Below are 26,494 nucleotides of genomic sequence, written 5' to 3'. Positions count from 1 at the left end.
GCAGTCCTACTGGGTGCCCCCATGGTGGGGAAACAGAAGGATTTGGGGAGCATAATGATGACCCCCACCAAGGGTGGATCCTGGATCAGGTTGTGGGTCAGCAGAAGGGGAGAGAAAGGAGGACGGGGGAGACAGACCAGCAGGCAGGGCGCTAGAGCTGGTGGGTGTGCCCCCTACAGGCTCCCCAACCCCGGGCCTCCCCCCTGCCCAGGAAAGACTCCCTGAGGAGTGTGGTGGCCTAGAGGCTACAAGCCAGACAGGGAGGGGTTGGGGAGATGGCAGGAGGGATTCCACGTGAGACTTAGATAAACCCCCTTGACTCAGGATCCCTGAAGACACCCGCAGAGGTGAGGGGTTGAAGAATCTCCTGGATAGAGCCCAGCAGAAGCAGGCTGATGTGTGCCGTGCGGCTGGGGCATGGCTGAGATGACCTCTGAAGGACCCTACGCTATTGGAGAACTGGCCCCGAAACCAGGCCTGGCCCTCCCCCCGCCTTTCCTGTTCGCTTCAGCTAAATAGATCAGAAGGAAAAAGTCTGTTTGATTTTAATCTCAACGCAGGACACTGGAGGTTACATTTTCCACGGAAAATGTCAGCCGTTGCCTAAAATAGGACTTTGGAGAAAATGCTAGAAAGTGTATTTTTAGGTTCTATGTTTTCCTCCTGGATTCCTGCAGCCCAGTGGGCTGCTTGATCCTCTCCACGGTTCAGCTGCCACGGGGCAGTCCCCAGACCTTCCAAACAGGTGGGCAGGGGAGAGGGCGCCCGTGGGAAAAAAGGCTGGCAGGTGCTCCCGCCAAAAGCAGGTGGACAGAGGCAAGGACCCGTGTCGGGAAGGAGGAGGGAGGGAGAGCCGGCCTGGCGTGGGGCCTCGGATTCTGCATGGCTAGCAGCTCCTGGGTGATATGATGCTGCGGCCTCGGGGACTGTGTCCTGTGAGGGGCGCGCGAAGGCAAGGCTCGGTTAGGCTGGGCCTGGGAGGGGCCTCAGACAGCCTGCGGCCAGTCCGGAGCTTGGCGGGAGGAGGGACAAGCCCGTCAGAGCCTGTGCTCCCCTTCCCGCAACCCACACACTTGCTGTGTGACCTTGTTCAAGCCTCGAATCCACTCGACCACAGTTCTTGCACCTGGGAAACGGGGTCAGCATTCGCACCTGCCTCCCCTTTAAGCTGCTGGGAAGATTCCAAGACTTGAGATACTGAGGCAGCGCCTGTAACATAGATGCTTCAGGAAACATAGGCGATAAAGGCAGAGGCTGTAAAGTGACAGTGGGTCCGGGTGGTGTTTGGAAACATGGTTCTTGAGAATGTTCTGTGGGTCTGGGCCTGAGCCTGCTGGGTGGGTCTCCATTGAGCCTGCAGCGGGGCCCTGGGAGGGGACAAGCTGACTCAGCCTCCTGAAACCAGTCTGTGCGCGGCGGGTTCCTCACTGCCCCGGATGTTGGCTGCTGGACCCGTGCCCATGGGGAGCCCTGGGGGGAGTGGGGCTCAGAGAGCCACCGGTGCTGCTGACCTTGTCCCCGTGGTCTTGGAGAAGCAGGTGTGTCAGAGGTGGCCCGAGCTGATGTTCCCAGTTTGAGGGAGGGCTACTCTGCGTGGGTAGGGGACACTGAACAGGACTGGGTGGCCCCCTGAAAAAGAGCAGTGCAGGGGAGCCGTGACAACCGCCAAGTCCCTGTGGCCTCAGGGGTCCGTCTCGTCTCCAGGGGTCTGGGTCCCCTCCATGCAGTGAGGGAGGGACGGGACTGGAGGGGCTGGAAGGCCCCTCCTGGGTCTGGTCTTGTCCCAGGATGAGCCAGGCCACACCAGATGTTCCTCAGAGAGTCAGGTGAGGGTGGGGGTGGAAGCATCTGGGCTCCAGCCATCCGTTCTGTGGCCTCTGAGAGCCGGGGGCATGTGTCCTGCCTGTCTTGGAGTCCCGGTGGGCACAGTGGGGAGGGGCGCACACTCGCCCAGTGCCCCAGTGCATAACCCAGTCATCTCTTGTCTCCCCACGGCTCCTGTGGCTGCCTGGATCCTGCAGAGCTCCCAACGGAGGAAGGTGAGGCTTGGGCCACTGAGTGACATCTTGGGCCATTCACTGTCAGGCTGGGTCCACCCCTTCCCGGCAGATGCTGAGCCTCCCAGGATCCCCCACCTGTGCCCCCCTAGCATCCACTAGTGCCCCCCATCATCACCCACCTGTGCCCCCAGCGTCACCCACCCGTGCCCCCCAGCATCACCCACGTGTGCCCCCCAGAATCATCCACCTACGCCCCTATCATCCCCCACCGGTGCCCCCCAGCATCACCCACCTGTGCCCCCTAAGGCCTCAGCTCTCCCTCTTGGAATGGTAGGGAGGGAGTGGGCCACGTGGTCCTGGGGCCGCCCCAGCTCTGCATAGGGGCAGGTAGCCGGTCAGGGGCCCAGGCCTCATGCAGTGCTCCCCTTCCAGGGAAGTCCCTGTGGGAGCTGGTGCTGGAGCAGTTTGAGGACCTCCTGGTGCGCATCCTGCTGCTGGCCGCCCTGGTCTCCTTCGTAAGTAGGGCCCCCTATCCCATGACATAGCCCCATCCCATGGCCCCAGGGAGAGCACAGTGGGGCAGCGCCCAGAGGCCCAGGCTCGGGACCACAGGGCTGTCCTCTCAGCCGCAGGCATCCCTGGGTGCCTACATCCCCCCGCCTTGCCCAAACCCTCACAGCCCCGACCCTGGCCTCCTGGCTTGGCCCTCGTACACTGTGGCCATGCAAGGTGTAAGAGCAAGCTTGACCCCCCCACCCCCGCCTTAGGGCAGTTCCTCAGCCTCGGCCCTGTCGACTTCTCGGACCAGGTAATTCTTTGCAGTGCAGCTGTCCTGTGCAAGGTAGAATTTTTAGCGCCATCCCTGGCTTCTGCCCCCCACATGCCAGTGGCATGCCCCAGTTGTGACAGTCAAGTCCACAGATGTTGCCAAATGAGGTCTCTGGGGGGCGGAATGACCCTGGTTGAGAGCCCATTCCATGGCCTGGAGCCCTTCAGACAGCAGCTCCTCCTCCTGGCTGCTGCTCCCTGTTGCTGCCCAGAGTCCTGGACCCCCAGGGCCACGGGGCCAGGGTGGAGCCGTGAGGTAGGGGACAGTGGTGTCATCAGTGGCAGAGCAGCAGAGACCCAGGGGTCATGCAGGGAATGGCCCCTGAGGGTGTCTGGGACTCCTGCTCCGGGCCCCACGCCCAGAAGGGCCTGGGAGGAGCCCTCATCTTGGCGACGTAGGGTACAGGGCGGCAGGGGCGCTGGGTAGGGCCCTCTTCCCCTCCAGCCAGCAGGGGCCCAGCCGGCTGCGTCAGGCCCTCCTGGCTGCTCACTGGAAACTGCGGGCTCTTAGAAAAGTCTGTCCAGGCAGGTGCCCAAAATAGCTGAGCCAGTAGGGTTCTGGTGCCCCCTCCACCAAACAGATGGATACACTGAGGCCTGGAGAGGATGACAAGCATCCACTTGGGCCGAGAGGTGGGAACGGGCTTGAACCAGGTCTCCTGCCTCCAGGCCTGAGCTCTGGCTGGAATCATGCTCCTCTGGCCAGTGGACCGTGAGCCTGAGCCTAGAGCAGGATCACCCAGGCTGCTTAAACCCCAGACTGCTGGAGTTCCCTGGTGGTGCAGTGAGTTAAGGATCTGGCATTGTCACTGTGGCAGCTTGGGTCACTGCTGTGATGTGGGTTCCAATCCCTGGCCCAGGAAGTTCCACATGCTATAGGCGCAGCCAAAAAAAATTTAGAAAGAAAGAAAACAGACTGCAGGGCTCCACCCAAGAGTTTCTGACTCGGAAGATCTGGGATGGACCCTAAGAATTTACATTCTAGGAGTTCCTGTCGTAGCTCAGTGGTTAACGAATCCGACTAGGAAGCATGAGGCTGCAGGTTCGATCTCTGGCCTCGGTCATTAGTTTAAGGATCCAGCATTGCCATGATCTATGGTGTAGGTCGCAGACACGGCTTGGATCCCGCGTTGCTGTGGCTGTGGTGTAGGCTGGGGGCTACAGCTCTCATTCGACCCCTAGCCTGGGAACCTCCATATGCCACAGGAGCGGCCCTAGAAATGGCAAAAAGACAAAAAAAAAAAAAGAATTTACATTTCTAACAAGTTCCCAGGTGCTGCTGCTGCTACTGGTGGTGAGGGCAGCACACCTGGAGAACCAGCCAGGCAGAGAGCAAGGCCTCCAGCTGGCCGTCCTACAGCTGCCCCATGTGGGTGGGGTGGGACGTGGGCTGTGATGGCCTCTCCCTGTCGGAGGGTGGGTGTCCTAAGCCAAGACCCTCTCAGAGAGGACCTCTCCAGGTCCAGGGTTCCCCAGGGGCACCTCCTCCAAAACAAGGCAGGGGGCACACAGAGACTCAGCATGCAGAGGAAACGGCGAGCAGACCCTGGCTCACAGCACAGCCTGAACTCACCTGCACCTGCTCTGATCCTGGCAGGTCCTGGCCTGCTTCGAGGAGGGCGAGGAGACCACCACAGCCTTCGTGGAGCCCCTGGTCATCGTGCTGATCCTCGTGGCCAATGCAGTTGTGGGCGTGTGGCAGGTGGGAGGCCCGGGGGTGGGCTGGGCCCTGGGGTCTCCCAGCTGCTACGTGTGACCTCCACCTAGTCCTGGCATCCTGCAGGTCCTTTTGCTTCCAGATCTGTCCTGGGCCCTAAGACTGTCCCTCCAAGGGGGTGGCCTGCTGGGGCCAGCAGGGACCGACAGTCTGCCTGCCTCTGCAGGAACGCAATGCTGAGAATGCCATCGAGGCCTTGAAGGAGTATGAGCCTGAGATGGGTAAGGTGATCCGTTCAGACCGCAAGGGTGTGCAAAGGATCCGCGCCCGGGACATCGTCCCTGGAGACATCGTGGAAGTGGCAGGTGCGTTGGCGGCCTCCTCCTTTCACTGTGTGACACCGGTGAGCCCGTCCTTCTCTGTGCCCCCATCTTGCTGCTTATATATGCAGGGGGGCGGGGGGGCCGTCGGTTCCGCCAAAGCTCTTTCACCAAAACCCCATGAGACAGATAAGGGGACCGTAGGCCAGGGCATAGCTCGGGGCCCTCTTGGCTCTCCCAGGAGGTGGTAGCCAAAGCCATTCTCCCTCCACAGTGGGAGACAAGGTGCCTGCCGACCTCCGTCTCATTGAGATCAAGTCCACCACGCTGAGAGTGGACCAGTCCATCCTGACAGGTGAGGCCTAGAGGCTGGGGGGCAGCTGGGCCAGGGGCGGGGGGTGTCCTCGTGGGGATTCTCATTTCCGATTCCACGACCAGGTGAATCTGTGTCCGTGACCAAGCACACGGATGCCATCCCGGACCCCAGAGCCGTGAACCAGGACAAGAAAAACATGCTGTTTTCTGTAAGTGCTTGGGATGCCCGGGACTGCTGCCTGGACAATGATGATAAAAATAACGTTTAGATTAATGAATTGAAACCCTATAGGAAAGAACCTCATCAGTTTTCCATTGAAAATACATGGAAATTTATGTCAATATAGCTGTGTTTACTGAAGGCTGTGTGCCTGGCCCTCTTCTAAGCCCTGTACCTGTGTTAATTTATTTAATCCTCACATCGCCTTTGAAATAAGTACTCTTGTCTGCATTTTCCAGCAGAGAAACAGGCACAGAGAGGTTAAGTAAGTTGTCCAAGGTCACACGGCCAGCGAGTGGCAGAGCTGGGATGTGGACTCAGATATCTGACTCCGGGGCTTTTCCTCCTACTTGCTAGGCTTATCCTGCCTTAAACCAGAGAGAGGCAGTTTGCCTGTAATCACTCAGTAGAATCCTCCAGAGGGAGAAGTGTTGCCAAGATGGTGAAGGATGCCAGGAACGGTCCATTTCTCAGATAGGAAAACTGATCCCCAAGGCAAGATGCCAAGCCCCACACTCTCGGGGAGAGTGATGGCTTCAGCTCTGGTGGGAGGGATCAGCCCCTGTTGCCTCGAGGGTCTTAACCATAACCCAGCAACAGCCTGAAGCTGAGCACAGAGGCCGCAAAGACGGGTCTGGCCCAGGGCGCTCGGGTATAAGGTTTCCCCGGAAGTGAACAGAAATGGAGAAAGCGACGCTTCTTTAGGACTGCTCCCTGCCCAGGTGCCTGGAAGCTCCGGCCAGCCGCTTTGGTGGGGTGGGGATGCCAAGAGACACATTCAGCCTCCGCTGGAAGCTTTCTAAGGAGGGCGCTCTGGCTAACTGCAGGCCAGTTCCTTAGCAGAGGGGTGTGGAAGTGGAGGCAGGAGCTGCATTGCTCAGGGCAGAAGAGACACGGAGGCTGCCAGCACCCCCTCCTCCCCAGCCGCGGCACAGTGCACCTGTCTGAAGGCGATCGAGTAATGAGCCTCCCCAGAGCATCTGCATCTTGGGCCTCAGTTGGACTGTTTTTAGTTGTTTTTTTTTTTTTTTTTTTTTTTGGTCTCTTTGCCATTTCTAGGGCCGCTCCTGCGGCATATGGAGGTTCCCAGGCTAGGAGTCGAATCAGAGCTATAGCCACCGGCCTATGCCAGAGCCACAGCAACGCGGGATCCGAGCCGCATCTGCAACCTACACCACAGCTCACGGCAACGCCGGATTGTTAACCCACTGAGCAAGGGCAGGGACCGAACCCGCAACCTCATGGTTCCTAGTCGGATTCGTTAACCACTGCGCCACGACGGGAACTCCTCATTTGGACTGTTTTACAGGAGAGGACATGGAGGCTCAAGGCTGGCAGGCCCTTACGCCAAGCCTGGGGGGTTCCTGGGGCCTTGGGAATGGAGGGACTTGAGCTCAGGTGTTTTGGAGTCTTCAGTAAATATCTGAGATCACAGCTGCACTCCTGTGTAGCTACATCGATTGTTTCTGAGCTGCATTTTGATGGGTTGGTGCTGCGCGGTGCTAGTTGGTCATAGTGTCCACATCAGTGGCTGCTTGCTCTGTGCCAGGCATCAGACCAAGTCCCTGCCTCCATAGAACTGACACTGTGATGGCAATGGCAGCCATAACTCAAGGCTACAGAGCTGCATACATCTGGGAGCCTAAGTGACATGGAGAAAAAGAAAGCCAGGGAGGGGGATATGAGCCCTCACCCCGGCCCAGAGGGATCGGGGGTCCTGGGCCCCAGCTGGGGTGTTAAGCAGTCCTTCCTTATCCCTCCCTCGGCCAGGGCACCAACATTGCATCAGGCAAGGCAGTGGGTGTGGCAGTGGCCACAGGGCTGCACACGGAGCTGGGAAAGATCCGGAACCAGATGGCGTCAGTGGAGCCAGAGCGGACGCCGCTGCAGCAGAAGCTGGATGAGTTTGGGCGGCAGCTGTCCCGCGCCATCTCCGTGATCTGCATGGCCGTGTGGGTCATCAACATTGGTCACTTCGCCGATCCAGCCCACGGAGGCTCCTGGCTCCGTGGCGCCGTCTACTACTTCAAGATTGCCGTGGCCCTGGCTGTGGCCGCCATCCCCGAGGGCCTCCCGGCGGTCATCACTACATGCTTGGCACTGGGCACACGGCGCATGGCCCGCAAGAATGCCATCGTGCGGAGTCTGCCCTCCGTGGAAACCCTGGGCTGCACCTCAGTCATCTGCTCTGACAAGACGGGGACACTCACCACCAATCAGATGTCGGTCTGCCGGGTGAGTGGCCACAGCCAGCTTGGGTGCCCACAGGTGTTCTGTGTGATGCTCGGCGGGCTGGGCTCCCTCTCTGGGCCCCTTCCTGACTCCTTTTTGGTGGTGGATGGAGGAGAGAACCTGTGGGCTGCCCCGTGGCGGGGAGCGGGTCCAAGTTTTCATGGGGCAGCGCACCAAAGCCTGGCTGGACGTGCTTCACTGGGACCCGTGTGTCAAGCCCACCTGTGAACCTGTTTCCTCATCTGGAGTTTGGGTGACCATACCTGCCAGGTAACCACAGAGGACATAAGAAAGGGTCAGGTACAGCCTGGGCATCTGAGCCCCGCTTGGCCTGGACCCAGGTTCTATCCTGTTCCACCAGAACTCTTTGTGGTCAGCACCTGTCACCAGATACACCATCTCCAGTGACCTGGGAAGGGCCCGGGGCAGGAATTATTCATTCCCTGGCACTCGATCCCACCTCCTGGGCTGCTGCCTACATGCTCCAGGGATCCTGGCTGAGACTGCAGCAGGCCTCTGGGGCACAGGAGGGGCAGGGCGATAGTGAAGATTGTGGGTTTCCCGCCCTGCTCAGCTTCCCCCACTGCTCCCCTCCCACCCCTGCTCGTGTAATCTGCCCGCTGGGCCTGGAAAACCCAGGCTCTGTGTCTGAGACCTTCGTTCCCCACAGAAGCCCTTCAGAGGCTGCTGCAGGGGCAGGTGCATCAGCAGCTGTACTGCCCTGTGGCCCCTGACCTCATTTGAACAGGGTATTCCTCCACTGAAGTAAAGATTTGAAGGACACAGCAGAGGGGGTGTTCCCATTGTGGCTCAGTGGTAACAAACCCAACTAGTATCCATGAGGACACGGGTTCGATCCCTGGCCTTGCTTAGTGGGTGAAGGATCCAGCATTTGCCATGAGCTGTGGCATAGGTCTCAGATTCAGCTTGGATCCCAAGTGGCCATGGCTGTGGTGTAGGCCGGCAGCTGCAGCTCCAATTCGCCTCCTAGCCTGGGAACTTCCACATGCCGCGGGTGTGGCCCTAAAAAGGAAAGAAGAAGAAGGAGAAGACAGTATAGGGAAGTCATGGGGACTATACATGCTGGATGATGGGCTAAGAAAACTGACGGCTCAGGGACTGTGTTGGCTGGAGAGCTGTCCCCAGGGGCAAGGAGGAGAACACAGTAGGACATTTATTGAGCACCTGCTGGGTGCTTTGCTGGCCACTGGCATGGCATTGTGCAGCGAGGCAGTTTTCAGGAAGCAAGAAGTATCTCCCTGACATGGTGGGCTGACGAGGACATGGGCTGCCCTGGGAGGAGTGAGGCCCCTGTCCCTGAGGTACACAGGTAGGGGCTAGGGGACCCAGCAGGCCCTGGGGGCAGGAGCTCCCTCTCTGGGGAGAGGGGTCTGTGCCTCCAATGGGGTGTGAATTTCCTCCCTTGAGGCCAGGAAATCATCAAATTGAAGGGCAAGGAGGGGCAGCTGGGCTCCCACCACCCTTTTCCCCCGTGTTACCAGTGAAACTGAGGCTCAGGTGCTCAGGGGTCACAGTGAGTTGGGCAGGGATCCAGGCTTCCTGTCCCAGTTCAGGGCTCTGTCAGGCTGGCAGCTGCCCCAGAATATTGAAGAACCTGCCACAAACCCCTCAGGGGTCCAGAGCAAAGGAGAAGCCTGAACTGGACACACCTGTACAGAGCCGAGGAGCCCAGCCTCTGCCTGGACGCCCTCCTGGGGCGGCGGTGGGGAGGGTGTGTGGCTGGAGCGCCCTGGAGCCAGGCTTCCAGTCAGCCCGGCTGCCAGGGAGGAGGGAGGAAGGCCGGCCTGAGCACGCGCCCGCACTCCGCAGATGTTCGTGGTAGCCGAGGCTGAAGCGGGCACCTGCCGTTTGCATGAATTCACCATCTCAGGGACCACGTATGCTCCGGAGGGCGAAGTGTGAGTGCTGGGCTAAAGGGGCGCGGGTGGGTGGGGTTTCCGAGTGGGCGGAGCTACGTAAGGCAGCTCTGAGCAATGTCAGTGGGCGATGTCTCATGGGGGCGGGCCAAGAGGCTGGGCACCGCCCAGGGAGCGGGCTGAGGCCCCTGTACTGACCGTCTTGCCTCTGCAGGCGGCAGGGGGAGCAGCCTGTGCGCTGCGGGAAGTTTGATGGGCTGGTGGAGCTGGCGACCATCTGCGCCCTGTGCAATGACTCGGCGCTGGACTACAATGAGGTGCGCCCCGGCTCCCTTTTATGATCTCCCTAGCATCCAGGCGCTCGAGACAGACCCTTCTCCCAGGGCATCAGTGCTCCCGGGTTTGGCAGCCCTCGCCTCTCTGAAGTGCCACGCCTCAGGAGCACTGCCATCTCTGCACACCCCCCACTGCCACCCCTCCCGCTTCCTCACACTGGCTTTGGAACCCTGCTTTGGGGCTCTTGGGCTATAGGGGCAGAAGGGCCAGGGTGCTTGGAGGAAGGGGTTTGGGGGACAAGACTAAGAAGGGTGTTTAAAGCAGCAGGCACAGCCCAGAAAAGGCCCACAGGCCGGAACAGTCCGGTGTGATCCAGGTGCTGAATGCTCTTCCCTGGGCCTGAAGCAGCGGGATGGAGCGTGTGCAGGGCTGCTGCTGCCTCAGTGGGGTACTCGGCCGGATCAAGCCAGTCTGTGGCCAAGCCGAGGGCAGTAGACAGACACCAAAGGGTTTGGAGCAGGGGGGTGAGATGGTCGGATCTGCATTTATAAAAGCTCGCCCAGCTTCAGTGGAGGACAGAAGGGACTGGGCAAGACCAGAGCCCAGGAGCCCAGTGGTCATCCGGGCCTGAGAGACGCCAGCTGAGTCCTGGCTGGGGCCGCAGGAAGACGGAAGAAGCCATGGGCTGGAGAGAGATTTAGGAGCCAAGATCTTGGGGCTTGGTCACTGGTTAGGTGAGAGTGAGGGAGGAGGTCAGGGTAGCTTCCGGTTGCTGTCCTGGCTGGAACCATCGCTGGAGGGTGACAAATCTAGGGAGGAGGAGAGGTAGCCTGAGGGTCCCCGGGGAACAAAGCCCCACAGGCAGCAACTGAATGCATGGGCTTGGAGCTCAGGAGAGAGGTTGCAGTCGGGCTGGGCCCTGACGGTCGTGAACCCATGAAGGCCGTGAAGGCCGGTAGAGGCATATGAGCGAGACAAGAGGGGAGGCCAGGAGTGGGGCCGGACAGCCGGGTTTACAGAGGAGTCTGGTGAAGGAGGCTGACAGGGGCGAGCGGAGAGCGATTCAGAGGACAGGGCAGGTGGTGGCCACTGATGTCAGGGGCGAAGGGAGCCTTGGTAGCGGGGGCGAGCCTCCGTTCCGGGCACCTCCAGACCCGACCCAGCTGGGCTGGGAAAGGCCCACAGGCCTGGTACAAAGGTGGTTACAGGCGACCCTGGCAAAGGGAGCTCCAGGGGGCAGGGAGTGAGCGGGAGGTGAGGCTGGGGCCCTGTCCCTCACTCCCTGCACCCCGGCACCCACTAGGCCAAGGGTGTGTATGAGAAGGTGGGAGAGGCCACAGAGACAGCCCTGACTTGCCTGGTGGAGAAGATGAATGTTTTTGACACCGACCTGCAGGCCTTGTCCCGAGTGGAGCGAGCTGGTGCCTGCAATGCGGTGAGCAGAGCAGCACTGGGGGTGCAGGCCACAGACCGAGCGGCTAGGGTCCTGGGGCATCTGGAGAAGACAGAGAGGGGAACGGAGTGGTGGGAGGCTTCCGGGAGGAGGAGGGACCTCAGACCACTAGTAAGACTGGGGAAGGGGAGAAAAGAGGGGAGACGCTGTGTGGGCAAGGACTTGAGGTTGGGGCACGCACAGCAGGGTCAGGAAATGGCACCTTTGGGGTGTTTCTGGGGCTGGGGAGGGAGAGGAAGGCCTTGAACGCCGGGGTCAGAGGAAGGCAGACACCACCATGCAGGGAGCAAGAGGTTCTTGATGGGGCCGGGCAGCTGGCGAGGAAGCACCAGAGCTGCTGGCACCACCTCTCACGCCCCACCCTGCCTGGACCCCGCAACGCAGGTCATCAAGCAGCTGATGCGGAAGGAGTTCACGCTGGAGTTCTCCCGGGACCGCAAGTCCATGTCCGTGTACTGCACGCCCACCCGCCCCGGCCTGGTGGCCCAGGGCAGCAAGATGTTTGTGAAGGTGGGTCCTCCTGACCGGCCTGGGGCCTCCGGAGGCCCCAATCCCCAGTCCTCGGAAGAGCTGGCGCCTGCACGGCGGGAGACTGAGGGAGGGGTGAGGCCCACTGTCGAGGTGACCCCTCCAGGATGAGGGTGGCCAGCCTGGCGCGGGGACCTGGCGGTGGGATCTAGGAGTCGTGCAGATGAAGCTGGGGCCAGATGCTGCGGCCCGCCCCACGCCGTGGTCCCAGCTCCGGGCTGAGAGGCACTGTCTGGCCACCGACCTTGGGGTCACCAGGCCCCTCTGCGGGCCTCAGCCTCCCCACTGAGGGCAGGGCAGACTGGAAGGTCTCCGGAGCCCTTCTGCTTCCGACGAGGGTGCTGAGGTGGTTGGTGGGAAGGAACCAGCTTCCATCCAGAGCCCTGTCCACAGCCCTTCCCGTCAATGGTTTTGAACCTAAAGTAGGGATCAGAGCCCTAGCTTCACCCTCAGTGGGGGTTTTAATCTCTTCGGAAATGAAAAGCTTCTGTACTGGAAGCTTGGGCAGCTTAAAAAACCTAGCATTTGGAGTGCCCTTCGTGGAGAGGGAGCGGGTACTGATGGAGGACCCAGAGGCTCTTCCCAGGCTTGGGCCAGCTCAGGGGTGAGACCTCAAGGCCACTGAGCAGCCTGGCACCCCCAAGACCAGCTTCCTAGAGCTGCAGCCCCTCAGCATGGCTCTACGTTTGGTCCCCAGGCTGGGCTCAGCCCAACTGCTGCTGCTGAGCACCCTACAGAATTGGGATCCTGGTAGCACCAGGCCAGCAGGGAGGCAGGGCCTGCGGAGGGCTCCTATTCACACCCCATCCCCCAAATGCTGCAGCAAGCCTTCTCAGCGATGGGCAGTGGGGGGAGGGTGCCACCGTGTAGACATCACGTGGGATCAAACCCAGTGTGACACCCCCGCCCCCCGCCCCTGTGGGTTTTCTCACACTTGGTTCCCACTCTCAGCTTCCAAAGCGTGTGTTCCGGGGTGTGCCTTGCTGTGTGTTCCCTGGGGTGGCCTTCCCCCGTGTGTGGGCCTCAGTTGCCTCAGTTAGGCAGGAGAGAGGGGAGCTGACTGACTGATGGACAGTGCCTTCCTGCCCCGCACTGCAGGGGGCTCCTGAGAGTGTGATCGAGCGCTGCAGCTCCGTCCGCGTGGGGAGCCGCACGGTACCCCTGAACACCACCTCCAGGGAGCAGATCCTGGCCAAGGTCCGGGACTGGGGCTCGGGCTCGGACACTCTGCGCTGCCTGGCACTGGCCACCCGGGATGCACCCCCGAGGAAGGAGGCCATGCAGCTGGACGACTGCAGCAAGTTTGTGCAGTACGAGGTGGGTGCCGGGGCCTGGGGCTGGGAGCTGTGGGTCTGCCTGCAGCAGCTGGGCAGGTGGAGGTGGAGACTGGCCCGGACCCCACTCGCATATGCCCCCCCCTACAGACAGACCTGACTTTCGTGGGCTGCGTGGGCATGTTGGACCCTCCGAGGCCTGAGGTGGCTTCCTGTATTGCACGCTGCCGCCAGGCGGGCATCCGTGTGGTCATGATCACAGGGGACAACAAAGGCACCGCCGTAGCCATCTGCCGCCGCCTTGGCATCCTCGAGGACACAGAGGACGTGGTAGGCAAGGCCTACACGGGCCGCGAATTCGATGACCTCAGCCCTGAGCAGCAGCGCCACGCCTGCCGCACGGCTCGCTGCTTCGCCCGGGTGGAACCCGCCCACAAGTCCCGCATCGTGGAGAACCTGCAGTCCTTCAACGAGGTGACCGCCATGGTGAGGCCATGGGATGGGAGCCTGGGGAGCCTGGCCGGGTGGGGGGGGGAGGAGCACGTGTCACAGGGCTTAGAAAGAGCAACCCAGGCACCCCCTGCTTCATTCGTAGTTTTCCTGTTTCAAACAAAGAAAAATTGAGGAGTTCTGATGTGGCTCAGTAGGTTAACCCTAACCCTAACCCTAAGCCTAGGAACCATGAGGATGCAGGTTCAATCCCTGGTCTCTCCCAGTGGGTTAAGGATCCAGCATTGCCCTGAGCTGTGGTCTAGGTCGCAGACACAGCTTGGCTCGGATCCCACGTTGCTGTGGCGCTGGCGAAGGCCGGCAGCTCCAGCTCCAATTTGACCCCTAGCGTGGGAACCTCCATATGCTGTGGGTGCAGCCCTAAAAAGGGAAAAAAAAAAAAGAGAAAGAGAGAAACTCAAATGATTTTTGTAGTGAATGCCTATAAATATCCACCACCCAGATTCTACAAATAACATGTTGTTCTGCTTGCTCCATCACGCCCCTATTCATCTCTCCATCCTGAATTCATCTTTCCTAAAAAGCACTTCAAAGTAAGTCGCAGACATCAGTACCCTCTGCCCCCACACCTGGGGGGGATCATTGCCATCAGCCCATGAAGTTCGCTTCTGCTCCTTCCCCAGCAGCACCCCCAGCACAACAGGCAACCACTGTTCTGTTTGTTTCCATCATAGATGAGTGATGCCTGTCCTGGATTTTCTTTTTTTTTTCTTTCTTTCTTTTTTTTTTTTTTTTTTTGGTCTTTTTGTCTTTTAGGGCTGCAGTCGCAGCATATGGAGGTTCCCTGGCTAGGGGTCCAATCGGAGCTGTAGCCACCTGCCTATGCCACAGCCACAGTAACATAGGATCCAAGCCTCGTCTGCAGCCTACACCACAGCTCCTGGGCAACGCTGGATCCTTAACCCACTGAGCAAGGCCAGGGATCGTACCCATGTCCCCATGGATGCTAGTCAGGTTTGCTAACCACTGAGCCACAGCGGGAACTCCCAGATTTTCATGTGAGTGCGATCATGCAGCATGTGCTCTTCTGTGTTTGCTTCCCTTGCGATTTATCCACGTCGTTGTGGGTTTTAGTACATGACTGCTTCTCTCTTGCTCAGTGGCATTGTGAACATACCACAGTCCTTTATCCTTCCTCTCTGGATGGACATTTGCTTTGGGCCCGGTTTTTGTTCTCTTGCATTCTTAATTGCTGACCTCTTCATCGACACGGATTTGATTCTTGACCTTGACCTCACACCTGACTTAACCTCGGATTTGATTCTTGACCTTGACCTCACGCCTGACTTAACCTCCATTTATGGTCTTGACCTCCAGCCTAACCCAGTCCTTTACTTTGATTTTAATCCTGACGTATGGCTTAGCTTATTGCCTGGCTAATGAACTGCAGACCGACCTTGCCTTGCCTACCACTTCAGACTTGTTTTTGACATTATCTTTGACCTTCACACTGACTTGGTGCTATCTTAATCTGATTCTTTTCTCAGAGCTCAGCCTTGATATAGGTTCCAGTCTTGACCTAGACCCTGACCTGAGCCCTGGCATTGACCTTGAGCCCTTCCCAATCTAATACTTGATGTTGACTTCGACTATGATCTGGCCTTCAGTCTTGACCCTGACCTTAACTCCAGCTTCTACCATGACATCACTCCTGATATGGACCATAGCCTTGACTTGACCTCTACTTTAAACTAAATTTTTTATCTTGAGCATGAGTCCATTTTTGACCCTTTCACCTTGGTTCCAACCTTCACTTTGACTGCAGCCCCTCACTGGTCCTTGACCTGAGCCACAACCTTCACGTCATTCCTGAGTTGACCTTAACTTTGTCCTTAACTTCAATTTCATCTTCTACCCCACGTCCCCCCCTGGGTTTCAGCCCCACCCCCAGCACTGACTACCCTCATCCCCATCCCCCCCACCGTCTTCTCTGACCCTAGACTCAGTCTCCTCTCCAACTCGATCTCCTTGTCGGCCTCCTTGCCTCCCCCTTAGCCTCCCCCGCAGATCAGTTTCTAAGCTCACGACCTCACTGTTTGTTCTGTCCAGCTGCCTGCTTCCTTGGGGATGTCCCCTAAACTTGGTGGTGGGCTGAGTTGAGGGGAGTCAGGGAGGTGGAAGGAAAGTTTCTCAGGCGAGAACCCACCTAACCTGGCCCTCAGACTGGAGACGGGGTGAACGATGCCCCAGCCCTGAAGAAGGCGGAGATCGGCATCGCCATGGGCTCCGGCACAGCCGTGGCCAAGTCCGCGGCGGAGATGGTGCTCTCAGACGACAACTTCGCCTCCATCGTGGCTGCCGTGGAGGAGGGCCGGGCCATCTACAGCAACATGAAGCAGTTCATCCGCTACCTCATCTCCTCCAACGTCGGAGAGGTCGTCTGGTGAGGCCCTGCGTTCCTCCCCCCAAGCCCTCTGGACCAGCTCTGCATCCCTGAGCCCGGGACACGCCGGCTCCTGGGATGGGGCTGCAGGGGTGGAGGGACCCGTGCCCCGCCCTGGAAGGCTGGGGCCCTCCAGCGTCCCAGCTCAGAGCGGGCAGGGACGGGGCCACCTCATCGCTCTCCAGAGGCCCTGATGCACCCCAGCCCCCGAGATCGCCCCTCCAGCCATAACCTTCTTCCCGCTTTCAGAGTCCACAACACATGATGGGAGGATTTGCCTCACCTTGGGACAGTAGTGTGTTCGTGTGTGTACTTGGGCGTGTGCCTGAGTGAGAGGTGTGCGTGTGCACATGTGTGCGTGTGAGTTCCTGTTCATCTCTGGGCATGAGGACAAGTACAGAGCATTTGTGATGGGGTGTGATTGTGTACACACTTAGGTTCACGTGTGAGAGACGCCTGTGGGGAATGGCGAGCACATTTACCTGGAGGAGTACAAATTCTGCATCTCGGGGTTCCCATCGTGGCCCAGTGGATTAAGGACCCGACATTGTCTCTATGAGGATGCGGGTTCAATCCCTGGCCTGGCTCAGTGAGCTAAGGATCTAGTGTTTCTGTGGCTCTGGCATGGGCCTCAGCTGCAGCTCTGATTTGACCCCTAGCCTGGGAGCTTCCCTATGCTGCAGGTGAAGCTGTAAAAAGAAAACAAAAACAAAACAAAAAAAAAGAATTCCACATCTCTGCCTGTGAGGGAAAGTGTGTAGGTGTTTGTGTTTGTGGGATTGTGTGGCCTGTGCTAGGTATTGCATGCGTCTGTAAACAAACATATATATGCTTAGGCAAGCACTGTGTGTGTGTGTGTGTGTGTGTGTGCGTGCGCGCGCGCACGTGTCTGAACTCGCGGAGGCAGGGCTGCTGTGGGGATGGCAGGGAGCTCTTGGGCCTGGCGTGTGAATAGGAGCTAGACCCTCCATTTGCTGGGGGCTAGAGCCCATGACTCTGGTTCTAGCATCTTCCTCACGGCAATTCTGGGCCTGCCCGAAGCCCTGATCCCTGTGCAGCTGCTCTGGGTGAACCTGGTGACAGACGGCCTACCTGCCACAGCCCTGGGCTTCAACCCACCAGACTTGGACATAATGGAGAAGCGGCCCCGGAACCCTCGCGAGGCCCTCATCAGTGGCTGGCTCTTCTTTCGATATCTGGCTATTGGAGGTGAGTGGGGCCCCAGCCTTCAGTGGCATTCCTGGAGCTCCCTAAGACTCTTATATCGGTTATACTGACAAACTACAGACCAATATGACTCAGTCTGGTTTATTCCAAAAGAAACTATGTGGGTTCATATAACTGAAAAGACTAGACATGCTTCAGGCATGGCTGGATCCAGCCCTCAGACGGTATCATTGGCCTATTTTGGCTCTGCCTCAGCTCCATTCTCAGGTGTCCCCTGGAGTGGCAGAATGGCTGCTGCAGCTCCAGCCCTCATACTTGCAGCATTACAACCCCAAATAAAGCAAAAGAGAGAACCTTTTATCTTATTACTCCCTCAGTATTAGGATAAAAGTCTCAGGCCTGTTCTTGGTCCACATTGGGTCACCTGCTTATCTCCAAGCTAATAATCACTGTGGTCAGGGGTGGGGTAGATGCTGATTGCTAATTAGGGCCACCACTGGCACTGCAAACCACATGGCTTATGAAGGGAGAGAGGGGCTCCCTGACAGAGACTCAGAGAACTATTAAGAAGGGGAGACGGACGCCAGGAAACCGCAGTTGTCCATTATAGCCAGTTTCCTCCTGCCCTCCCTACAGTGTACGTCGGCCTGGCCACAGTGGCTGCCGCCACCTGGTGGTTCCTGTATGATGCCGAGGGACCTCAGGTCACCTTCTACCAGCTGGTGAGCAAGGGACAGCTAGGGAGCCCGCTGGGGTTATCTCGGAGGTCGAACTCACAGCCCAATTTGGAGTTCCAGGGGAAGGGGGTCCAGAACCCCATGGGTGCCCAACGGATGTCCCTCCCCGTCCCCACCCCCACCCCCACATCCAGCACCTGAGGAGGGAAGCTCAGAAGCCACAGGAAGTCTAGAGATGGTAGCGCAGCTGCTGGGGCCAGAGAAGAGGCTTCTCCTTCCCCCAGTCATTCAGTTGCAGGGGAACAAGGAGCCTAACTGCCCAGAAGTGTCTTACCTTTATTGGGAAACCCCCAAACATTGAGGGAGCCCCTCCATGCTGGAACTTCAGACAGAGGGTCAAACTAGGTGTTCAAGAGTGGAGAATCCGCCAGGCTCCCCGCTTCCATAACCAACGCGTTTCTCGGGGAAGGGACGGCTGATCTCTTGAAGTCACTTGGCTGGCCTGACATCACTCAGCACAGCTCTGGAAGCCAGCCAGGAGACCCCTGAGCTGCCTTCTGTCAGTCTGAGCAGCCAGTGCATCTCCTTTGCTTGAAAGAACCTTCAGGGCAATTCTGGCAAAACCGGTTGCGGGTTTCTTGTTTAAAGGGGAGAGCTGCAAGGATGCAGAATTTCTTTCCCTCGAGTGTGCCTGCCTCTGCTGCTTTCCTGTAGATAGAAGAGCTCAAGGGAGGGACCCCGACTTCTTGCCCCACTCTTGGAAAGGTCTGGGGAGCACAGGGCAGTGTGAGGTCTAGGCAGAGGCAGCCCAGGCACACTTTCCTCCACCTACCAGCCCTCAAGCACGTGGGGTTCTCCCTTCTGGCAGCAGTGGGGGGGCACAGGCCCAGCCCCTCATCCCCCCGCCCAGCCTCGGGCACCTGCTCGCGGAGCTCCTGTGGGAGCAGCCGGTGGAGCGTGAGGATGCGCTCACCCTCTGCTGCCTCCTCCTTCCAGCCCCGACTCTGTCACCATCCTTTGTACTGCAGACCCCAAATCCCCCACAGACCTACCCCCACACTGACTCTTCTTCTTCTGAGCCCAGTCCCATGTGTCCAGCTGGATACTTCTTCTGGGATGTCTCACCGTCCATTGCCCTCACCAAGTCCAAAGACAAATCTGTCACCTTCCCCTAAATGATCCCCTCCTCCATCCCCATCTCAGTTCCACTGCCCGCCTGGTCACCCAAGCCAGACCCCCGGGGATCATGCCAGACACACATCCCATGCCCAGTACCGGTCAGTCCCCAGTCCCCTTGGGCCCACCTTCCCCGCTGTCCTCAGGTCGTTCCATTTCTCATTTGTCCACTTGGTCGAGAAATGGCTATTGGGCACTGACTCTGTGCCAGAAACAAATTGCTAGGGCTATGGCAGTAGCCAAGCCGGCAGAATCTCTGCAAAGAGCATCCCGTCCGGTGGGGAGAGCGCCCTGGACGTAGGCAGTCACATTTCAAGGTGAGAAGTGCTTCAGCAGAGAAAAGGCACTTGGCTGCAGGACTTAGAGGTGGTCAAGGGTTAGACCTAAGCTAGAACTTTCAGCTCCAGGTGTTGGAATTTCAGGAGAGGTGCCCAGAGCTCCTGTGATTCCCTGGAGGAATGCCGAACAAAGGTAGCAGAGCAGACCCTGGATCCTGGCTGCCCTGGTTCACACCCTAGTTCCATCGCACACTAGCTGTGTGATTTTGGAGAGGCTGCTTAACCTCTCTGTTGGTTTCCTCATTTGTAAAATGGATGATAATAGCCCCTGCCTCATAGAGCTATCAGGAGGCTATCCGGAGTCAATACTTGTCAAGTGCTTAGACCAACACCTGGCACCTAGTGAGCGCTATATATATGTTTTAATTAAGTTAATGAAACACAGCAGGGGTCCTTGCAGGAGAAGGTAAATAGGAAAGAGCCAGGGAGGCAAAGGGAAGGAGTAAGAAGAACAGGGGCTTCATTCAAAGAAACAGGGACACACACACACACCGCCCCGTGGGGCAGGGAGAGGGGGTTCACGATGAACCTGTGAGGCGGAAGTTCCAGCCCTGAGCCGGAGGTCACACTGTGACCCACAACCCAGGGCTCAGTGCACGCATGGTTTCTGGTGAAACCCAGGAAGTCTCAACTGGGCAGAGGGTTTATCTACTGAAACACCTCCATGCGATCTTGTGTGTGTTTTCTTCCCTTTGCACGGGGCTAAGGACGCAGGCAGGCAAGTGCCGGAGCGGGAGGTGTGTGCAGCACGCTCGAATGTCCCTGTTTGCGTAAGGTCACTACCACTGCCATCTGGAGGTGGAGCCTGACGGTGGCGGTAGAGCCGGCGGGAGCACTGGTGCTCTTGGTTACTGACCAAGTTTAGGACATTTTCTCTGCCCCGTGATTGGTGCCAAATAAAAGTGTGCCCTCAGGAGTGCCCGTCGTGGCACAGCGGAAACGAATCCAACTAGTATCCATGAGGATGCCGGTTCAGTCCCTGGCCTCAGTCAGTGGGTCGGGCTGTGGTGTAGGTCACAGACGTGGCTTGGATCCTGTATGGCTGTGGTGTAGGTCACAGACGTGGCTCGGATCCTGTATGGCTGTGGTGTAGGTCACAGACGTGGCTTGGATCCTGTATGGCTGTGGTGTAGGTCACAGACGTGGCTTGGATCCTGTATGGCTGTGGTGTAGGTCACAGACGTGGCTTGGATCCTGTATGGCTGTGGTGTAGGTCACAGACGTGGCTTGGATCCTGTATGGCTGTGGTGTAGGTCACAGACGTGGCTTGGATCCTGTATGGCTGTGGCTGTGGCGTAGGCCAACAGCTGCAGCTCTGATTCAACCCCTAGCCTGGGAACCTCCATATGCCACAGGTGCAGCCCCCCCAAAAAAAGCAAAAAAAGTGTGCCCTTGTCCCAAATACTACAGGTTGGTTTTTGGAGAAAACCCCACCGTGGATTCAAATAAGATTCTCCATCTCTTTGTTAAAATAAGAAATCTAGGGAGTCCCCTGGTGGCCTTATGGTTAAGGACCTGGCATTGTTGTCACCGTCGTGGCGTGGGTTTGATCCCCAGCCCAGGAACTTCCACATGCTGTGGGTGTGGCCAAAAAGAAAAGAAAAGAAATCTAGCCAAGCCCTAATCTTTTATAATTGCTCATCCTGCATGAAAGAGAAAAGTGCCAGCAGCCCCTCTGGCTGGCAGTCTCCTTACCTGCATTTAGGCCACGCGGACAATGAGGGATGTGTTTCCCGGAGAGGAGGTCAGACAGGTCATTTGACAGATGTCCCTTTGCGGGTTGTTTCCCCAGCAGGTGACCCCCATTTCTAAACCCAGAGTTCAGACTCCAGAGGCTAGATTTATCTTGTTGCAGAAGAGAGCTGTTTAACCCCGTGGGGCAGGAGAGAGCAAGACAGAGGTGCTCACGCGAGTCCTCAGTTCAGCATCTAATCCCAGCGGATGCTGTGAGCAAGGTTTAGGGGCAGGAAGCAAACTCCCCTGGGCTGCAGGGGCCAGAGCCACTTCCCTTATCGAACCCGAGAGCTTCTTATTACTTAGGTAGAAGCCGAGTAGCCAGCCCACACCTGCCCATCATCAGGCCGTGTCCTGAGCAAAGGACGATTTGGCAGAGTGCAGTTTCCGCGGCAGAAAGGGGGGGAGGTATGAGTGGACTCTTATTTGATAACAGTGACTGGGGCCCCGGGAGCCTTCATCCACCCACCAGAGGTGAATTCTGCACAAGCAGCCTTTTGCTGCCTGATTTGCACATGCATGTACTCATTCTGGGGTCTCAGGTAATCACCTCTGCTACTCAGGCCCCCACCGCCTGATGCCAGGGCCCTCTGCCATCCTGCCCAGCGGAACCCCCTCTGCGCCCCCTCTGTCTCCGCATACCCCTGTCCCAGAACAGGCTGCCCTTCTCCCTGGCAGAGTGCAGCTCCTCTGTCCCCATCCTGGGTGAGCGAGCACCTGTCCTGGACCCTCCCTGGAGCAGCGCTGGCTGTGTTGCGTCCTCAGATGTGGTGGAGAGAGGCTTCCCTCTTCCCACGCCCGGCCCCCCCTGACCGCTGTTCCCCCCGCCCCCACCCTGGGTGCCCTCAGAGGAACTTCCTGAAGTGCTCCGAGGACAACCCGCTCTTCACTGGCACTGACTGCGAGGTCTTTGAGTCACGCTTCCCCACGACCATGGCCTTGTCTGTGCTGGTGACCACCGAAATGTGCAACGCCCTTAACAGGTGGGCTGGGCAGGGGCGCCTGGAGCTGGGGCTGAGGGGTGGGGCTGAGGGTCAGTTGGGGCCCCGAATCGGGCTCAGAGGTGTCCAGGCTTGCAGTGTCAGGTTTAGGGGGTCTAGGATTGGGGGCTGAGGGTCAGAAGGGTCCAGAAGAGGGTTCTGAGAAGCAGTGGGAGTCAAAATTGGGGTCCAGGGAACAAAGGAAGATGATGAAGGTCTGAAGAAATAAAAGGGTCAGGGTCGGGTCTGAGTGACACAGAAAGAGGGACCACGACCCAGGCCAGGCCCCTGGGGGCTGAGTGGCAGTAGGGACACACCCCTCTCAGCAGCACTGGCCTCCTAGAAGCTCTCTGGTCTTTAAAGGGCAGTGCCGAGGCTCGGACCATGCCCCACATCTCCACAGGGCGGGCGGGTGACCACAGCAGGGCCTGCCCGCCTCCTGGCCTGAGGTGAGCCTCCTGTGCCCTTGGCAGCGTCTCGGAAAACCAGTCGCTGCTGCGGATGCCACCCTGGCTGAACCCCTGGCTGCTGGCGGCCGTGGCCATGTCCATGGCCCTGCACTTCCTCATTCTGCTTGTGCCACCTCTGCCGGTGAGTCACCACCCTGCCCGGCACCCCTTCTCCAGCTCCTGGGGTGACAGGGTCCTAATCCTCTGACCTGGGCCTTTTGGGGCCCCTCTGGGGTGGCAACAGCCTGGGAGCTGTGGCGGGGGAGGTCTGATGGTGCTGGCACCCTGGCCAGCCACTGTCCTCCAGATGTGCCCCCCACTTCAGGAACCCCCTCCCGAGACCTGGGCAGCGAAAGAGGTGGGGGAATCTCTCGAGGCTGGGCCAAGGCTGGGGAAGGACGATGCCCTTTCCTCTCCGAGTTCCCCGCAGGGAGAGGGCGCTGGTCCTGTGGGAGAGGGGAGGGGAGGGCACCTGGGGTGGAGGGAACAGATCTGGGGGGGACCTTAGATGTGCTCTGGAGGAGTCCGCCGTAGCCTGGGTGTAGGAAGCGGTGGACTTGGGGGGCTCTGGGCACTGCTTCCGTTAGCTCCCTCCCCCTTCCTCCCCGCCCAGCTCATCTTCCAGGTGACCCCCCTGAGTGGACGCCAGTGGGTGGTCGTGCTCCAGATCTCTCTGCCTGTCATCCTGCTTGATGAGGCCCTCAAGTACCTGTCCCGGAAGCACGTGGACGGTGAGCGGAGGCCCCAGGCCCTCCCCGCCCTGCTTGCCTCTGGCCTGCCCCCACCCCGGGCCTGCTTCTGCTCCCAGGTGGGCCGGTGCCAGCTTCAGCCTGTACCAGGGGAGGCGTCCTGGGGTCACCAGATGGAGCCCGAAGGGGCCCCGGTGGCTGTGACCCTTGGTATCTGCAGGGTAGAAGCGTGGGAAGGGCAGGGCAGGCCCAGAGCCAGACAGGGCAGGTCAGAAGGGCTGGGGAAGGCGCCATCCCTACTGGGCCAGGGTTGGGGGTGTTTTTTGGAAGAGGTGGGGTTTGAGCACAGGTTGGAAAAGGGAGGATTGAACCTGGTGGAGAAGGGCTGGGCTCGCCTTGTTGGGTTCGCCTGGCTTGGCCTCTCCAGTAGGGCTGGGGCTCGGAGTACAGGCTAGAGAGGTGAGGCCGGACGGTGGCAAGGGGCCTTGGATGCCGAGATAAGGACCCTGGACGTCCTCCTCAGGGAAGTGGGGGCCATGGAAGGCTGGAAGCCTGGGAGCCTGGGGGACTTTGGAGGGCAGATGGGGCTTGACTGAAGGCAGGGAGGCTGGTGGGCCTTGTTGAGCTGGTCTGGGGGAGACTCTGAGGCCCGGCCCAGGGTGAGCCAGTCCCAGGCAGTGCCTCTGGCTCCATCATTAACCAGAGATGGTGCCTCTGGTCCCAGGGAGGCTTGGCTTGAAAGCGTGGTGCTCTGCTGTCAGCAGCAGTAGAGCCCGCGGGATGGACACGGGCTGGGCATCTGTGGCCACATCGGAGAGGTGGGGTGGAGTGTGCTCGCCGGCAGCCCAGACAGCTCTGCCCCGTGCGGCCGCGGTCCCTCGGGCCTCCTAAAGGCAGACAGGGCGGGGGTGAGACAGAGGACCCTGTTACGTTCCCAAGCCAGCCTGGTGGCCTTTTAAGGAAATTTTGCAGAGGCTTGAGGCTCATGGCTTCCCCAGATTTACAAGGGGTGTGTCCTGGGGAGAACTGTGGGTTCGGGGTCAGCCCGGGGGGTGTGGGGTCCTCTTGCCCCACCTCCTGGCTCTGCCCAGGTGTGGCTGAGCAGCTGTCAGGCAGAGGCCCGCGGGCCAGGCTGGGGGGAGCGGAAGCCTGAGACACTGAGCGGGGGCAGATCTGGGAGGGCCTAGGGTACGAGGAGGGGCTTGGAGTTTATTCTGATGGCAGTTGGGGAACCGTCAGAGGGAGTGACAGGCTGAGCCTGTAGTGTGACGCCAGGGACGGGAGGCTGATGCTGGGAGGCCTCGAGGCCTAGCGGGGCAGGCGAGGACGAAAAGAGCTCAAGAAATCAGCAGGCCTGGCCTGCGGGACAGGCACGAGGCCTTGGGTTCTGGCCCTCGTGATAGTGGGTAGTGGTTCCCCACACTGAAAACCAAGAGGAGGCGATGCCCCGGGTGCTCTGGGGGTTGACGGAACACTGGGGTGAAGGAAGCCCCCGATATCCAGGGGCTGGAGGCAGCCCCCGAGATGCTGTGGGAGAGGGAGGCTCCCCCAGACAGGACAGAGGGGCTGGAAGGCACGGGCCTGGCCGTGTGCTCCCACGCATACATCCTAACACACTCTTGGTTTTTCTTCCAGAAGAAAAGGGCCGGCAGTGAGTGCCGGGAGCAGAGAGGGGTCTCCAGGGCGTACCTCCAAGTGACAGTGCCCGTGCACCTGCCCCACCCCACGCCGCCACCCGCTTGCCGCTTGCTCACTGGGCCCTGCTGAGGCCCCAACGGCCGCCCCCAGGCCCCAAACCCGGGTCTCTCGCCGACTCCGTCTGCCTGGGGCTCCAGGAGTCCTGTGTCTGGGGCTCTCCTGGGAAGTTCATCCCGGAAGCTCTGGCCCGGGAGCTGCAGCCTGGGAGGGGCTGCGCAGAAGCCGGAGCAGAGCCGGAGGTGCCGAGGCCTCATCCCCAGACCTACAAGCACATGCTGGAGCCGCTGCCTCTTGCTTGGAGGCTGGGCATTTACTTGTGACCACGCCTCTGCACTGACGGACGACTCTCTCTCCCAGGGCCTGGTCTGCGGCCGCTCGGCCCCTGGTGGAGGGGGGACATCTGGGCCCAGCTGTGCGCTTCCGCAGACTCTGCTCACGAGGGCTGGGGCCTGTTGCTGTGTGTATGTGCAGGGGGTTGAAGGCCCAGAAAGAGGGACACAGGTGTCGAGGCCGGGGGCTGAGCAAGGACCTGCTCTCCTGGAGCCAGCCTGCCTGCCCGCCTCCGCCCGGCGCACCCCCAGACTCAGGTCTCTCTGTTCCAAGCAAACCAAACGTGCTGTCTCGGGGTTGCGCTGCCTGTTCTGCCAGGAGGAGCATGGATTTGCCTTCTGTGTCCCTGGTGCCTGAGACCCCGGATGTCCTCGAGTCCCTGACTGACTGCTGTGCCCTGCCCCCCGACCCAGTGCACCAGGTCTGCACGGCCGGGGGCCTCTGAGTCCCCTGGACTCTTGGCCTTACTCTTTGCCCCTGACCCTACACACCCGTGAGCCGAAAGAATGTCACTAAAAATGGCTAGTTCCCCAAGGGCGCTGCCTCTCCCGCCCTCCCCCTGTGGTGACACGGGTGTGCGTGCGCGGAGATCACGTCCGATGCTGGGAAAGAGCGTTTGAGGGACAGAAACGTGCTCTTCACTCAGCTTTTGCCCCTTTGGCAAAAATGAGTGCTGCACGGAAGAAAGCAAGGGAGGGGAACAGGGGCGTGTGTCGCCCTCTTGGGAAGTGTACGACGTGGTGACTGCGTGCAAATCAGGACTCACATCTCTGTTCTGGTCCCCAGAACGAGAAGCCCCCTCAGCCTGCCTTGCAGACAGATGGGCTTCACGTCCTGTGCCCCCTCCCCGCTCCTTCCACCCTCCCCTCTCTTGAAAGTGAAAGAAGCAGAGCCTCTCCCGGTGCCCCAGAAGCCTGCGGGGCCGGGGCCTTGTACCCGCCTGCTGACAGGCCGTCTGGTAGAGAAATAAAGGTTGAGTGTCCGGGGCAACAATGAGGGGCCGTCAGCATCTGTTTCCTGGAGTGCAGTCCCCCTTCTGCCTGGGGGCTGCCACCCCCTGCACACCGCCCCCCTGCTGCCCTGCCACCGGGAGCTGTGAGCCCAAGTCTGGGGCTCCCGTGCTACCAAGCAGGGGTCCTGTCCGCCTCAGACAAGGCCCGGGGGAGGTGCTGACTTCCGAAGCCACACCCCGGTGGCAGAGGCGTGACTGCTTTCTCCTCTCGGTGCAGCATTTGACAGTTTGTCCACGTGACCCAAGCGCTTGACACATATGCGCTGGGAAACAGACGGGGAGGGGTCCAGGGCTCAGCAGCCCAGGGCAGGGCTGGGCCTGGCGTGGCGCTGGACAATCGGGGAACCCCAACCCTGGCTGTTTTGTGGGTC

The 26,494-nt window shown here is 59.5% G+C and overlaps 1 protein-coding gene across 2 annotated transcripts in view; it reads left to right on the top strand.

Moving 5' to 3' along the window:
- The window catches only part of ATP2A3 (ATPase sarcoplasmic/endoplasmic reticulum Ca2+ transporting 3), a 33,519-nt gene extending 7,412 nt beyond the window's left edge, over window positions 1–26,107 (top strand). The window contains exons 2-21 of one of the 2 annotated variants that reach the window (XM_021067692.1): window positions 2,022–2,039; window positions 2,433–2,515; window positions 4,426–4,530; window positions 4,712–4,850; window positions 5,080–5,160; window positions 5,244–5,329; window positions 7,111–7,575; window positions 9,403–9,491; window positions 9,664–9,766; window positions 11,029–11,160; window positions 11,563–11,688; window positions 12,805–13,023; window positions 13,131–13,466; window positions 15,653–15,873; window positions 16,880–17,082; window positions 17,677–17,762; window positions 21,815–21,948; window positions 22,419–22,536; window positions 23,008–23,125; window positions 24,719–26,107. In XM_021067692.1, the coding sequence (XP_020923351.1) occupies window positions 2,022–2,039; window positions 2,433–2,515; window positions 4,426–4,530; window positions 4,712–4,850; window positions 5,080–5,160; window positions 5,244–5,329; window positions 7,111–7,575; window positions 9,403–9,491; window positions 9,664–9,766; window positions 11,029–11,160; window positions 11,563–11,688; window positions 12,805–13,023; window positions 13,131–13,466; window positions 15,653–15,873; window positions 16,880–17,082; window positions 17,677–17,762; window positions 21,815–21,948; window positions 22,419–22,536; window positions 23,008–23,125; window positions 24,719–24,738 (2,882 nt within the window). In that variant the 3' untranslated portion in view covers window positions 24,739–26,107. The remainder of the gene's footprint in view (window positions 1–2,021; window positions 2,040–2,432; window positions 2,516–4,425; window positions 4,531–4,711; window positions 4,851–5,079; window positions 5,161–5,243; window positions 5,330–7,110; window positions 7,576–9,402; window positions 9,492–9,663; window positions 9,767–11,028; window positions 11,161–11,562; window positions 11,689–12,804; window positions 13,024–13,130; window positions 13,467–15,652; window positions 15,874–16,879; window positions 17,083–17,676; window positions 17,763–21,814; window positions 21,949–22,418; window positions 22,537–23,007; window positions 23,126–24,718) is intronic. The other variant, XM_021067693.1, reaches the window with a different exon arrangement.

This window comes from Sus scrofa, chromosome 12 (genome assembly GCF_000003025.6).
Source record: "Sus scrofa isolate TJ Tabasco breed Duroc chromosome 12, Sscrofa11.1, whole genome shotgun sequence".
NCBI classification, from domain to species: Eukaryota; Metazoa; Chordata; class Mammalia; order Artiodactyla; family Suidae; genus Sus; species Sus scrofa.
The sequence above is the reverse complement of the archived record's forward strand: the minus strand, read 5'-3'. Positions and strand labels throughout refer to the sequence as shown.